The sequence below is a fragment of the Ostrea edulis genome, chromosome 6 (assembly GCF_947568905.1).
Source record: "Ostrea edulis chromosome 6, xbOstEdul1.1, whole genome shotgun sequence".
Taxonomy (NCBI): Eukaryota; Metazoa; Mollusca; class Bivalvia; order Ostreida; family Ostreidae; genus Ostrea; species Ostrea edulis.
The window spans coordinates 54,112,906-54,129,136 of NC_079169.1; the positions used below are offsets into that span (position 1 = coordinate 54,112,906).

General features: G+C 36.8%; 2 protein-coding genes across 3 annotated transcripts in view; one reads left to right on the top strand and one right to left on the bottom strand.

The window, feature by feature from the left end:
* Window positions 1–6,933, top strand: LOC125667748 (uncharacterized). Its single transcript, XM_048901390.2, has 2 exons — window positions 1–238; window positions 4,746–6,933. Exon 2 carries the CDS (start codon window positions 4,771–4,773, stop codon window positions 6,679–6,681), a length of 1,911 nt encoding a protein of 636 aa, XP_048757347.2. The 5' UTR covers window positions 1–238; window positions 4,746–4,770; the 3' UTR covers window positions 6,682–6,933.
* LOC125683473 (protein draper-like) overlaps window positions 6,715–16,231 on the bottom strand; it is a 22,473-nt gene continuing 12,956 nt past the window's right edge. For both annotated transcript variants that reach the window (XM_048924671.2, XM_048924672.2), the window contains 9 exons: window positions 15,508–15,639; window positions 15,133–15,261; window positions 14,911–15,039; window positions 14,662–14,757; window positions 12,781–12,903; window positions 12,126–12,224; window positions 11,866–11,973; window positions 7,759–7,897; window positions 6,715–7,574 (listed from right to left, as the gene is read on the bottom strand). In XM_048924671.2, the coding sequence (XP_048780628.2) occupies window positions 7,148–7,574; window positions 7,759–7,897; window positions 11,866–11,973; window positions 12,126–12,224; window positions 12,781–12,903; window positions 14,662–14,757; window positions 14,911–15,039; window positions 15,133–15,261; window positions 15,508–15,639 (1,382 nt within the window). In that variant the 3' untranslated portion in view covers window positions 6,715–7,147. The remainder of the gene's footprint in view (window positions 7,575–7,758; window positions 7,898–11,865; window positions 11,974–12,125; window positions 12,225–12,780; window positions 12,904–14,661; window positions 14,758–14,910; window positions 15,040–15,132; window positions 15,262–15,507; window positions 15,640–16,231) is intronic.

Consider the following 16,231-nt stretch of genomic DNA (forward strand, 5'->3'; position numbering starts at 1 on the left):
CACTTGTATTGTCTGTTATGAATTCGCTCAATCTTATGTAGATGTAAATAAATACCACTTGATACAAATAAACACGAAAATCCCGGAAGATTATTAACATGTTTTTTTTTTGGGGGGGAAATTCATACTATATGTGTACTATTCCAAATAGGGAGTAATTTTCATCCCTCTATCGACTGAAGACAATAACAACTCATTGGTGATTTTGAGTCGGACACGTCTTGGTATCAATTTTCAGGTAGCTTGATATTTTTGCTTTGCAGAGTTGAGAAATGTACTTTGCTATTATTGGATATTTTGAAAAGCCAACAATCCTTTGCTATGGTTTAACACTATTTACTTTTGTGTACGATTTATGTTTCATGTTATTGTTTACGACTCTGTTGTATGGTTTACAGCTCTAAGATATTGTTTACGACTTTGTGCTTTGGTTTACAGCGTTAAGATATTGTTTACGACTTTGTGCTTTGGTTTACAGCTTTTTGCAAATGTTTACGATTCTATGCTATGACTACAGAATGTTATACAGTATATTGAAAGATCGAGTAAGTAATTCTGAATATTACAACAATTTTCTGTAATCTTGCATTTTATTTTTGTTTAGAGTTGTTGCTTTCTTCTGGAACCTCCATCAGCTAGGCCTATATTTGTATGAAATATTCCAAATATGTTGCTTTTCCATGTAACATGTATTCTTGTTATAATGATCAAACTACAAGAGATGTCCCGGGGGGGGGGGGGGGGGGGGTCACTAACACAACTCCCACTTCATGATTAATTTGCTGAATTAAGAGCAATTTCGGCCGTTTAATATTTCTGCTTTTCTATCATCTGATAAAACAGAATTCTGACGAAAATATATCTGAAATGAATTGTATATAATTATAATTGCTTTGTTTAATAAACAACGAACGAGTTAACGTGTGGAAATACTTCATGTAAACAGAATGAAGGAAGAGGCGATCAAGATATTTTAAGACTTCAAGAGAATAATTTGTATCGAAACCTGCTACAAATTGTGTCCGGGCTGTTACTGTTTTGTCTTTTTTTTTTTTTTGGCGGTAGGCTTTTGATATTTGACATACAAGTATCGATAAATTATATTGTCTCATGTAGATGTGCTGAGTACCATGGATAGTGACCTTTGGTCTCGAACTTTTATGTTCACACATTGTTTGAAGCTTTTATGGGTAAATTCCTGTAGCCGATGTGTCGTGTTCCTAGTTTGTGACGTTGCATTTCCATAGATATCTAGCAATGCGTAATACGCATGTTTTACCATACTTTAAAGATTCAGAAATAAAGCTTATAAGACGGTGCTGTATACCCCCACCCCTTGTTGGAAATCACGGGCGAGTCGACTCTGAGACCCTTCCGACCTTTGATTATTCATATGTTGATTCGATATATCCTAGTGAACTCCAAATGCCAAATAAAAGACACCACAGAGTTTTCCATATCTGTTTCGAACTTAAACATTTTATTGAACATAGATATTAACGGAAAATTAACAACTCAACTTTATGAAAACCAGGATGACTTCAGCTTCTCCATCGTCAACATCCCATAGTTATGTAGCAATCCTGCATATGGTGATTATGTCTCTCAACTGATTCGATACGCAAGAGCTTGTTCTCCGTGTGATTATGTTTTAAATCGAGGGAGGCTACTGGCAAACAAGTTGATAATACGGGTTTCAACAATCTCGTTTAAAATCAGCAAATTCTATGGTTGTCATAACGATCTAGTTTACCAATACAACCTGTCATTGGGTCAAATCCTACCAGATGTGTTTCAATTTTTAGGCCGTTCAGTATACACTGATCTTGACTGCGGATTACTTCATTTATCTGATCAAGATATAGGGCTCACGGCGGGTGTGACCGGTCAACAGGGGATGCTTACTCCTCCTATGCATCTGATCCCTCCTCTGGTATGCACAAGGATCCATGTTTGCCCAAGTCTTGATTTTATATTCCTTTTAGGAGTTATGAGATTGATCTCTCTTCGTTATCTTCACTTTTTCATCATTGGAATATGATTACATAAAACCGTTGCCTCCATTGAGATAAAGAAAGTCTTGCAATGTGATTATAATGGTAATCAATCTTGGTAAGCGCAATCGATAATAAAGACAATGACAAGCGTTACATAACAGTTTACAGTGGTACAGTCGAGTAAATAGATTAGCAACAGAACCTTGAATATTCTGAAATTAACCCGGAAAGCCTCCTAAATCACACCACACCAAATACATATTGGGATTTTGAATTTTACTCATTGTATTGTTTATCACTAATTCTAAGACCTGCACTCCTTGTGGGTCTTCGTCACACCTATTGTCACTATAAACACCTCGGGATTCTACCTTACACCTTGCCCTCCTTTTGTATAATTTATTTTTTTCAAAAGTTTTACTATATCAGCTCAAGATAACCAGGAATGCATTTTGTGGTAAATATTCCGAGGTATCTTGGCTATGTATATCTCTGTTATGTAATTATATCACATTATTATTAATATCATATATCAACCACAAGGACAAATATTCACCTTTTCAAAAACTATTATGTACGTGAAGATGCTGGAGACCTATTCATGTCGTGCTATATTGGAGGAATCGCGTTACATGGTTACATGGATAGGTGTCTCGCATCTTCAATGCGGAGCCTTAATTACAATATCGGAGTTATTTTTCAAGGGCATGCTGATTTTGATGAGATTGTCAGTTGAGAATGCTGCCTGACGTATTTCATGCCAATTGTTAGCCTGTTCTTTAAATAATGATTTTGACTACGGATTGCTCCGTTTATGTTATCGTGATAGAAGGCTCACGGCGGATACAACTGATCAACAGTTATTCTTATCTTTACTCTTTCAGAATAACATGTGACTGGTTGTTGATGATTGTATTGGATATAGAGAGCTGTAAGGGGGTTCGTTGAAAACTTACCGTTACGGTAATAATTCCATCTCCCTTGCAAAATAATTTAATAAGAATCATGTTTCATTGCATGATTATTATTGGTTGATTGTTTCATGTCCCGTCGTTTTTCACTCATATTGAGACGTCACCAGCTGTAGTGAAGTACCACAAATTAGACCTATGCTTATGAAAAAAGAGCGTAATATTACTTTATTATCATTAAGATAAGACTGATTATCTCGGACAACAGCACTTTTTAAAAATATCAAAAGTTAATAGTAGTTAAATACATTTGCATAATAAATTAATTTTAATCGACATGAAGTGTTTTAACTTCACTGTTAAGGAAGCGAATGTTGTGTGTTGCTGTTCATATCCTTCACATTTCCCCAATGCATATTGTGCTGTTACCGTCTTTTATAAGTGCTACAGTTTCGTGAAAGTCATATAATAATTGTCACAATAGTTCAACGTTTTTATCCATTGGTGCTGTAGGCTGCAATCAAGTCATAAGCATATTTATACTATCACACAATCATCAACTACCGAAGTTACCAGTTTTGTCTGAAAACGTCACCTTTATGTTGGGAGGGATCACGCTGCAAATAGTTAAAGTTTTTAAACCGTGTTTTAGATGTTCCATATGATATGTCATTAAGTCGAATGTTGATGTGTTTCATTCCAATTGTTTGACTGCTCTTTACATACTAATTTTGACTACAGATTACTCCGTTTACCTGATCCCAGCTCTGGTATGTACAGGGGTCCGTGTTTGGAGTACTCTTGATTCTGTATTCTTTATGGGAATTGATTATTGTTCGTTATCTTCACTTTTTCATGATATGAAAGTAGATGTAATATTTCCGTTTGAAGTGGCGACGATATTACTGAAGACATTAAATTCTGATTACTTATTATCAAATTACTTATTTAAAAATAACTTTAGCTATTGGTCTTAATTATGGTGTTTTGATTTGATAATCTTATGTCATACTGTCTTGTAATTTCATTTAATTGTGTTTTATCGTTGTATTCCTCTTCTTACCCTTGTAAAGCGCCTTAGAGTAATTTGTTTAAAAGGAGCTATATAAAATTTTACTGTAGACCCACATTTTTAAACAGAAATGCTATTTTAATATTGTTCATATATATATATATATGTACATTCACATTCTTATCTCATCAGTGTGGGTTAATTATACATCAACGAAAGTTTGTAATATCCAATAACATTTTTATTACTTGTCTCTCATACGTAATCAGCGTGAATTCGTTATAAGCATGTTTTTCTGTATATTGCCTTTGTCCTGGTGGATGGTGCACGTTACTTCTTATATATCTGTGTTTTAGTCTTCAGTAGAAAAGGAAATTTCTTTATTCATTGAAGCAATTTAAAACATTAATATGCTACCATCATTAATTGTTTCAAAGAAAAAATTTGAGAACGTGTAAAAATGATCAATTTGATCATTATTAATCATATTTTCAAATGTTGGAAACAGCTAAAAGAAAATAAAAATCAGTAACCCCCTCCCCACACGTTTGTATGTTTAGAATTATCTATAGATATGTCCACCTAGTGATTTTTCAATCAACATAATGTAAAGTTAAGACTATCTACCTAGATCAGAACGTGTATCGTGACATCGATATTTGGCCTTTATTTACCACTAGGTTACCACCCTATAGATAACGATTACAATATCATATTTGTATTACTCAATCAATAGGATAGCTGTTGTCACTTTGAATGCCCTAATTTTGTGTTATTTTACAGGTTGTAGAACACACGTTAATGTAACCCTTTTTCATGTTGCAGGTGTTACACTAGCTACCTGCGTAGGATGATAAATCGGCGGCGACCTAGAAGATGCGCGCGGAATTTGGTCCTGTTTGTGATCACAGTAGCGGCCATTGTGTATTTCAATATCCAGTACAACTGGCCAGTGTTTCACGTGTTCCGAAATAAAAATGTCCTCGCTCCATGCATTTTACCAAAATTTGACGTTTATGATCCACAGTTGGACCGATTTTTCTGGAGCCAAGTTCCTCTCAAGTGCGAGACATGGGAAAATCTAGTCTTCATCGACTCTAATGGAATGTTACGTATTAATCAGACCGCCATAACGCGTAGTGGACATGGTCATGTGAGTTGCAAATACGGAAAAATACAACTGCACGGGGACCACAAAGTAAGCATAGGGGATTTAAAGGAATTTAAAGAACCCGAGTATATTAATACTGATTTTATTAATGTGCAATGTATTAATGATGATCAAGAACAAATATATAATAACCTTCACATGCATGTTGATATCAAAAGTATAAAGAAACAGAGAGAAATCGGAACGGAAAACATGGACCAGTTAAGTGTCTACTTGTTTGGGATTGACTCGATGTCGAGACTCATTACGGAAAGAAAAATGGATAAAACCATGGAATATTTAAGAGAAGAACTCGGTGCCTATGTTCTCAAAGGATACACTAAAGTTGGTGATAATACATATCCTAATCTACTTTCGCTATTGACAGGACTGAAAGCCTACACCAAGGAAGTGCCCCCAGGACTAGATAACGTCCCCTTCATATGGAAAAACTTCTCTCGTAAGGGTTACATCGACTTACTGTCGGAAGATCATCCGGGTCTTGCGGCATTTCAGGGATTCCAGACCTCTCCCGCCACACATTATTTACGGCCATACTTCATGGCTATGGAGAAAATTGTTAGTCCTCGAAGTGCACTCAACAATGCCTACATGTTTGTTCAACACAGAAACTTCTTGCAAAATAACATCTCTCCGATGTGTTTTGGGAACCAGCTTAAGCATAAATATGTCATGGATTACACACTACGATTTGTAGAAACGTATGGATCTCACTTAAAGTTTGCATTTACTTGGATTAACGAAATTACTCACGACTTTATCAATATAGTTGAACTGGCGGACGAAGACGTTTTGGAGCATTTCAGATGGCTGAAAGAAAGTAAGAGACTAGAAAATGCTGTGCTGATATTTTTTAGTGATCACGGTCCAAGGTACAGCGAAATGCAGAATACTGCAGTCGGCAGAATATCAAACCTTCTCCCACTCTTTGCAATGGTGCTTCCAGATCATATTAAATCTCGTTTTCCTCATATTCACCGAAATCTCAAGACAAATATTAATAGATTATCAACACACTACGACGTCTTTGAAACACTGAAAGACATTATGAATGCCGATTTTACAGAGAAACCTTCCATAGACACCCTTAACATCCCAAGGGGTATCAGTTTGTTGCGAGAAATTCCCACTGAAAGGAGTTGTAAAAACGCAGACATTTCTGAACATTATTGTCCGTGTTACTCATCCAAGGGACTGTCTGCACAAGACGAAAGAGTTCGTACAGTTGCTCAGTTCGTTGTTGACCGTATCAATACAATTCTACAAGAGATCCCGGGAAGGTGCGCCAAACTTTCTCTGGGCACTATAGAGCAGGCCTCTCTGGTGTATGCTGATATGGAGCGAGACGCAGACGCTGAGAGCTATTTCTCATTTAGGAGTTATTTATGGAAAATTGAGGAGAAAACTCGAATTCTTGTCACCCTAAAAACAAGTCCTGGTGGAGCTAAGTTTGAAACTACAGTTGAATATCGTGCTAGAAAAAACATAAAACTTTTAGGAGATATAAATAGGACTAACAAGTATGGCGATCAAGCTAAATGTATCAAGTATCATGAGAAATTTTATAGATTATACTGCCTATGTCTGTAGTCTTTAACATAGTTATTTGCAGTCTTATATTGCTGAATTTTTTAACCAATTTAATTTGCAAAAACAAATAATGTACATGTGTTAACACAAAACAGTTGATATGTTTATGACAATCTGGTATCATCGTAACGTCCTAATTGCGGAAAATGAAAGAAATGTGTGTTTTTCATGTTGTAGCCCTAAAAATCAAAACATCGTGTGTATTGAATTGTTCAGTTTTATGAAACGTTATAAAAGAAATCTGTGCTGTAAGTATTTATTTTTGATTACAATATCGAAGTTATGCTCTGTTAAGATGATACAGACATTTCAGGAAAGTACAGCCATATACATATTTTCACAGTGTCCCCAAAGTTGCAGCACCCAGCTTCCCAATTTAGCCAGTTACACTGATGCGAGAACCAGAAAATATTCCATACAACACATCCATTGATAGTGGTATTCGCCGTTCTGAAAACAGCATTCTTCAAGTATCATACACGGAATGATCCGTGTTTTGAGATAACGTTGAATCTTTGTCCATATGTTTGTTTGTGTTTTCGGGGAATTTCATTCTGTTGTTTTGCAGACTGTCATACATTCCGTGCTGCTCTGGACCCCTCGCCACCTTAATATGACTATAGTCGTCGTCTGCAGTCACTGTGTTCGTGTTTAGAGGCGTTGTTGTCAAGTTGTACACAGACGTGTTTTCACATATCCGATTATAGGTCGGGTCATAGGCTATTTGGAGCTCGGACTTTGCCTGTCCGGACCTATTCAAGTGGTCGTATTCGTCGTCATTGACGGTCCAGTCCAAATCCTCTTGTAGTTCCATGTATCGCTGTCTTTCCATATAGTCCTTTTCATTACTCTTGCAGCAATTGCAGCACTTCGAGATTGGACAAATTGGTTTTCTAGTAAGTCATACAATTATTAATTAGAATTTTCGATTAAAATTGTTGATGTACATTATATTAGCTTTATCTCTCCTACAAAGTCACTCCCATATTAGTATTTACATAGATTATTTGGTTGCTGAGTGAATACGGTCAATTCTTTACTCAATATTTGATAGGTATACTCTACTTAAGTACTAACTTGGACGCTTTTGGGACACGCCGTATACATCGTAGGTAGGTGACCAACGCTATCGCCATAGCAACCAGCAGCAACGTTAGGACTGCAGAAATGATCCAGTACTTGTAGCCTGCTCTAGGAGAGTGTTCTTTCTGCTTGCCTGATGCGTAAAATAATCAAATGGTCAACACATTTAAAAGATAAAACAATGAGAAACGGGCTGGTCTAGTGATTTTTCTGCATCTTCTATCAGCATATTAGCCAAGTTAATCCCGTTCAGTAGTTATATCACCTGAAACCTAAACACTGAATTTCTATTCTTAAAGAATAGTGGTGGTCAATACCTCCTCAAAAGGTTGGTTGGTTGTATATTGTTGAACGTCCCACTCCAGAAGTTTTCACTCGTATAGAGATGTCACCATTCATTTCTACCGAACGGGCGCAAAATTTGGGGCTATGCTAGTTACTGCCTTTGAGCAGGGGGGATCTTTATCGTACCACACCTGCTTTGACAAATGCCCTTGATATTTGCGGTCTTGTCCGAAGGACCGCCCCATTTAGTTGCATCTTAAAACAAGCAAGGTATACTGAGGACCTATTCTAACCAAGGTATAATGTAATTCATTTATATAACATTTCCACAGAACACGTCGATAAGAATTGTAAATAAAAGAGAAACATTTTGTAGTGAAATATTATTTTTGGTCTTGAAATCAACTGAAAATATAATTCAGTTGTTCAAATGCTGTGTGATACAAAACATTATAAATCAAGAGGACCACAGGCCTTATCGGTCAACTGAATATTAGTTAAGAGTATCACTAGTCCCAAGGGCTACTAAATCTAGAACATGAAAGGTGAAGATAACGAACAGTAATCAATCTGGTAACATATTTCCTATTCTGAATATCTAAGCTAAATTCTAATATTCAGCAAGTGTATAAAATAAGATATGTTCTTAAAAAGTTAAATGTCCTCGAAAGTGCCTATACTGGCCAAAGACATTAGATTATATAATATATATAACATTAACACAATAGGATTAATTTGGACCCGTCCTAGAGTCAAACCCCGCGATTTTGTTACATCCTTTTCTGCTTTTCCTAAATACGCATTTAATTTTTTTTTACCGTATTAGCAAGCTTAAAGAAACTTTCAAATGGTAAAGACAATAACCAGTCACTGTAATAAGTTTGACTTGACCCTGATATCAAAGCCGTTACCCCTGGGATCTTTGGTTAAGGTATACTAGTTCATTCTAAATATGCCTTTAGTTTGAATTTAGAATCAATAACATTAAAGCTATTATAAAATGATTTACGCATAAAACTAAATACCAAGTTTTGCCCCGCTCTGGAGTCAGAACCTCTACCCCGGAGATCATGAAAATCACAATTTTGGAAGAGGGCGTCCTGCTCTACATCACGATATATTTAGTTTTTCTTACATGTTTGGTTGTAGAGAAAATGTATGAAAATTGATCAATTTAGGCAATTTTTGTCCCGTCCCTAAGGTCAAAGAAGTGCAAGAGTCCTAATTTATGTCACCCTTGTTTCAAAGATGCTTCATACTAAATCTGAAAAGAATTGGAATGGTAGTTTTCAAGAAGTTGAAAATGTTCAATTGTTAGTGCATGAAGGAAATGCGAATATAACGCATTGTGATCAATCTCATAACTCCCACAAGGTATACAAAATAAAGAGTTGGGCAAAGACGGACCCCTGGATATGCTAGAGGTGGGATCAGGTGCAGGTGACCTAAACACAAAAGAATGTCAAGTATGGCAAATCATAATTTTTGTCGTCATGCTTACATACATGTATATTCATTTGATATTTTTTACATTTCTTTACTGTGACAGGTTACAGATCAAGTTCGAATCTGTTCTGGTTTATTGATTTGTTTGCTGAGTTAAGGCCGTTGGGCAAAGAAAATACTGAATATGAATCTGTCATATGAAAAGCTGAAGATAACGAACAGTGATCAATCTCATAACTTCAATCAGGTCTTCCAACAGTCTGTTGGAATTCCCATGGGCACGAATTGTGCTCCTTTGTTAGCTGACCTGTTTCAATATTCATATGAAGCAGAATTTATTCAAAAACTTTTACGCGAGAAGAAAATATCTCTCGCTGTGGCCTTCAAACGACATTTAGATATATCGATGACGTTTTGTCTATTAACAATAATAGCTTTCATTCATATGTCGATTTGATATATCCCTGTGAGCTCGAAATAAAGGACACCACAGAGTCGTCCACTTCTGCTTCATACTTAGATATTTTATTGAAAGTAGACATTAACGGCAAACTGACAACTCAACTGTATGACAAACGGGATGATTTCAGTTTCTCCATCGTCAACTTCCCATATTTATGTAGCAATATTCCATTATCACCTGCATATGGTGTTTATATATCTCAACTGATTCGATATGCAAGAGCTTGTTCTGCGTATAGTCAGTTTTTAAATCGAGGTAAGCTACTGACAAACAAGTTGATGGTATAGGGGTTTCAACAGTCTCGATTGAAGTCGCATTTCGTAAATTCTATGGTCGTTATAACGATCTAGTTCGTCAATACAACCTCGCATTGGTCAAATGCTGTCTGGCGTGTTTCATACCGATTGTTAAGCCGTTCTTGGCACACTAATTTTGACTGCAGATAACTCCGTTTACCTGAGCAAGATATAGGGCTCACGGCGGGTGTGACCGGTCAACAGGGGATGCTTACTCCTCCTAGGCACCTGATCCCACCTCTGGTGTGTCCAGGGGTCCGTGCTTGCCCAACTCTCTATTTTGTATTGCTTATAGGAGTTATGAGATTGATCACTGTTCGTTATTTCACCTTGCATAAGGACAAACAGGGACACCTTTACACACCGAAAGTGGGATCAGGTGCCTAGAAGGAGTAAATATCCCATGTCGACCGGTCACATCCACCGTAAGCCCTATATCTTGATCAGGTAAATGAAGTAAGTTGAAAGACATAAACAGCAAATGCTGGTAATAATGGAATATTGCTACATAAATATGGGAAGTTGACGATGGAGAAGCTGGAGTTTGTTTGGATTTATACTGTTTCACGTCCCTCTAGAGAATATTTCACTCATATGGAGACGTCACCATTGTCTGTGAAGGGCTGCAAAAGTTAGTCTTATGCTTTGCGCTTAAGGCGTTTGAGCAGGGAGGGGTCTTTATCTTGCCACACCTGCTGTGACACGGGCCTCGGTGTTTGCGATTTCATCCGAAGGACCTCCCTATTTAGTCACCTCTTACGACAACCCAGGGATACTAAGAACCTATTCTAGACGCCAGAAGCTGAAGTCATCCCGTTTATCATAACGTTTGGTTGTAATATGCTGTTAAGGTTGATCGATCCTCGTGTGACGTCATAGGTTTTTGCAAAAATCTTGATAAATTAAACTTTGCACATGATAGAAATATATCTTTTTGAGGAATATTATTCACTGGATATAATAAAAAACTGGTATACTATTAATACTGAAAAAGTTTATATTTTCCATAGATACATGTAATCAATTATTTATGATTTTAAAAATGTTGTCAAGGGCAATAACTCGTGTGCTGGAATTTCCTCAACTGGATGTCTATTATACATTGGTTTCCCTAATATCCATGATTAATCTATACATATTTATGAATTAGCAAGTTTTTTTTAAACTGTTGATATTTAAATTTTGTCATTTCAACAAGTTTTTATCTATCTTTATTATTCTGTTTAACGAAAATGTGTGATTTTATGATGTTGATATATACTTCTGTTTTTGTATGTCTGACATCTTTAAAAAGGTGGCAACATATACATTTTCTTTGGTTATTAATTGAATTAAACTATATTGAGTGGAAATTAATAAAGTTTTTCCACTTTTAACCATTAATATTGATAAGTCACACGAGGATGGAGCTACCTTAACATCTATGTTCAATAAAATAGCTAAGTACAAAGCAGATGTGGAAGACTTTGTGGTGTCTTTTATTGTATGGGACCTGGTTATTCCTGTGCATAAACTTCTGACGTATGATTATTCAAACAGAATACCAAGCAGGTAACACGTGTTGCTATGCAATACTTAAAGAATGCTTGTTTACATCAATTCAAGATATACCTGATATTCTCACAAAACTGCAGATTCCAGTAACATGATGACACTGATTGTTCATCGAACAGTTGCAGACACCATTACAGAGTGTCCCAAAGGTACCTCGTGGACACACTGTGAAGAGAAACAAATTTACAAACAGAATATTTGTGATTCCAATTTAGAAGAATCTAACTGATATTCTGTTTACTTAATGTGCTAAGTGTTTTAATTTAGCAAAACAATTTCGTCGCCTATGTGGCTTTTAAATTTAGAACATTATTTACCTTTAGAACATTTTGGACCTGTCCAGCCGTCCCTACAGCGACATCTGGATGAATTTGAAACACAACAAGTACTGTCCAGTGACACACATTCACACACGTCTGTACAACAGAAATGTAGCTTATTTTCATAAAATGACATGCTAAACCTCTTCGTGACCAGACAATCATGGGCTCGAGCCCCTCTCCTGTCTTGGCCGCTTCCGCCTTAAGACATAATACATGATGTATAAATATTGCTCCGTTGTCAATCGCACGACATTTAGAAGTCAGACATCTTGTTGATGAGGCCTTTAAAAAACTGAGATCGTATGTTCTGACAAGCGTTAGTTTGATAAAGAACCCTCAATATGACTGATGCCGTCTCAATCTGACTTGTGACGTCTCAATCTGACTGATACCGTCTCAATCTGACTGATACCGTCTCAATCTGACTGATTACGTCTCAACCTGACTGATGATGTCTCAATCTGACTGATGATGTCTCAACCTGACTGATGACTTCTCAACCTGACTGATGATGTCTCAACCTGACTGATGACGTCTCAATCTGACTGATGATGTATCTACATGAGGAAATTTTTTTCGAATGAGACGTAAAACAAAGATACACAATTTACAAGAAGGGCAAGAGCATGGATTGTAAACTCGGATTTACCTCTACACCTTTCCTCTTGAATCACAGTTTCAGCATGACAAATATGATTGTGATTGGGCAAGCACTTGCACGAGTTATACAAGGTGTGGCAGTTTACAGTACCCTTTTCGTGGCAAACACATCCTATAATAAAACAAAAGCTGGTTATAAATCCAATCAATTTTCCTTACAAAAGATTCCGTAATCTAGTTTAAATAAAAACATTATAATAGACCTAAGGGGTCAGCAAAACTTGCATGAAAGCTTTATTTATTTGGGGGCGACACCTCGGTTCGTACCCGAGGACGTACCTATTTAGTACGATAAATTTCCAATGTTCTTTCTTACTCCCATGTATAACACTCCAGCCAATCACATCCATCGTTTGGAAACTGACACATACACACTATCATTACAAGATCGACATATCTCTACCACACTAACTCTCGTAGAAGGCAGGGTTAGTATTGGGTAGAGTTCAAATGTCACAATACGTCATAATAATTGAAACTCTCCGTTTGATTGCAACTCTGGTAACCCGGGTACGAAACGAAGTCGCCCACAGTGAACAAACTATGACCCCATAGCGGAACCACAATAGTTTCTATTGACATCGCAAATAGACACAAATATATCAGACTAACGCGAATGTCCGCCATATTTCTTTGAGATACCATGTCTTATTCTACCCATTATTTGTTACACCTTGGTGATTTTCTAGCTTGATTTTAACAGTGCAGATCTCCGGTAGTAATGTATTGGATATGAAAACACATGAAATGTATGAAAGGTGAAGATAACGAACAGTGATCAATCTCATAACTTCTATAAGCAATACAAAATAGAGAGTTGGGCAAACACGGACCCCTGGATACACCAGAGCTGGGATCAGGTGTCTAGGAGGAGTAAGTATCCCCTGTATGTCATGTATATGCTCAAAGGATAATAAAAATATCGAAAATTCGTATCTTAAAAATATCTGTCGAAAACGTGGATTTTTTATTCGTGCGTGCACTCCTATGCAATACACATGTGAAAACTATGTAGCAAACGAGTGAAAAATCATTTATCATTATCATATGATAACATGAAATAGTTAGAAAACGTAATAGATATAAAATCACAAACAATGCTGATACATAAAAATAGGAATAACCGAGAATAGGCATTGACCGCGGACGACTGTTTACCTAGGACTATATTTACTGTAACGGAAAGGAGTCTATACATCGAAGACGTCCTCTCTTTTTATCCGTTTATTTAAAACAAAATCACAATATACAAAGATGAAAGACAGTAAAATCTGTATCAATTCATTATACAGACTCCGGCACACGTAGATCACTTATATTCAATCAATTGATTGATTGATTGAATTTAACGTCTCTCTCGAGAATATTTCACTTCTATGGAGACGTCATAGCCGGTGAATGTCTGCAAAGTTTCATCCTATGCTCGGTGCTTATTGTCTTTGAACAGGGAAGAGATCTTTATCGTACCACACCTGCTGTAACACGGGGCCACGGTTTTTGCGGTCTCATCAAAAGGACCGCCCCATTTAGTTGCTTTCTACGACAAGCAAGGGGTACTGAGGACCTATTCTAACCCGGATCCCCAATCAAAGTGAAATGTACTTTTGTATTATTATATTGACTAATGATATAGTTTACTGGTTCGAGTGTTTGTGGATCATGGAAATGATCAGGAATTTTATGAGATAGACGGATACTCATCAATGTGTATTTTAATGGGCGAGAGAGAGAGAGAGAGAGAGAGAGAGAGAGAGAGAGAGAGTACGTGTGCCTCAGAGAGAGTAATTGGTTTCAAACTGTATTGTAGAATTCTAATTAGTAATTGAAAAATTACTGTACTGTCTTACAGCTTGCAGTGTGATATACTTACTTGAGACACATTCTCCTGTCTCAGGGTCGCACACCTCAGCATCCGTACAGTTACACGTTCCATTACAATTCACTCCGTACGTTCCGGCTTTACAAACTAGAATAAAGCAAAAACTATAGGCTTCTTTTGGTTTCTGGACGTTGTAAAATGGCGATTTTAACAGCACCTACAGTGGTAGGATATGTTTTGGGAGTGGTGTGATTAAGCCGCTGTGTGGTATTTATAATGTAAGAGTAACCAGTGACAAACCTTCATCACACTTTTTGCCAGAGAATCCTGCTTCACAGAAACATTCTCCACTAACTGCGTCACATCCGGTAGAATGTACACATGAGCAGGTCTTGGAACAATCCAGTCCAAATCTAAATACAGGACACCCTAAAACAAAATATGTAATCTTACACGGATATTATTTTAAATGTGCCAGTTGAAGTCGAAATCCACCTGATATCATCGTGAGTATTCCTTCACCTTCGGTGCAATTCGTTCCCATTTTGCCGGCAATGCACGTGCAGGAACCGTCAATGGGGTTGCAGGTTTGGTTAGCACTGCATGTGCAGTTTTCCAGACAGCGCTGTCCATATTTTGTGGAGGGACAGTCTGAAATATACGAATGTAGGAAAGTTTATCACAGAAGGACAAACAAAACACAAAACAAAAAATTCCCTACATTGCATTAGATTACATTTTCAGATGATTTAACAATTGTACAGTACAGAAAATAAAATTGTAAATACACTGCTTGTTTACATAAATACACTGCCTGTTTACATAAATACACTGCTTGTTTACATAAATACACTGCTTGTTTACATATACTTGTTCAACCTGCTATGGCACGATTACCTCTATGACAAAATTCCCCTGTCCAGCCAGGAGTCGTGCAGTTACAAGCGCCATCTATCGGACGACACGTGGCGTTATTCTGACACAGGCATTTACTGTCACAGTTTGAGCCAAACCACCCTTCAGGACAGACTGAAAAGTTGATTCATAGATAAATATTCTTAAAATAAAAGAAAGCTATTGCGATATTGTTTAATCGTCCCAGCTATATAGTATAGCGATATATGATTTGACAATTGCATACTAGTATTGTTCGTGTCGGTGGCCATTTTTAGTGATATATATCTATACTTATAAATTAACAAATTTTGCCAATAAATTCCGCAACGCTTGCTCCAGGGTTACTGCTTACACCTTTAATATTGTTTCATATGTGAGGTGAAGTCCGTAAGCTACAATAAAATATCGTAAAATTAATTAAAAACCTACTTTCCTTTTCGATAAAATACCCCGAAATAGCAAAAATGAGAGTAAAGTGGCAGATCTAAGCCAGGTTTTTTTTAATGACAACTTATGGTAATACGATATGAAGTAAATCCGTTGTTTATCGATGCTTGATTCTGATCGTACAGAAGAAATAAGTTTTGATAATTGTTAAATAAATAAAATATGCCTGTTCGTTTCTTCAATCCGTGATTCTAGTGCTGAAGCAGCCTTCCAGCACGAAGCACCCAGGACATGGCAACATCATACAGCCAATCGCACATTATCGGGCCTTTCTGGC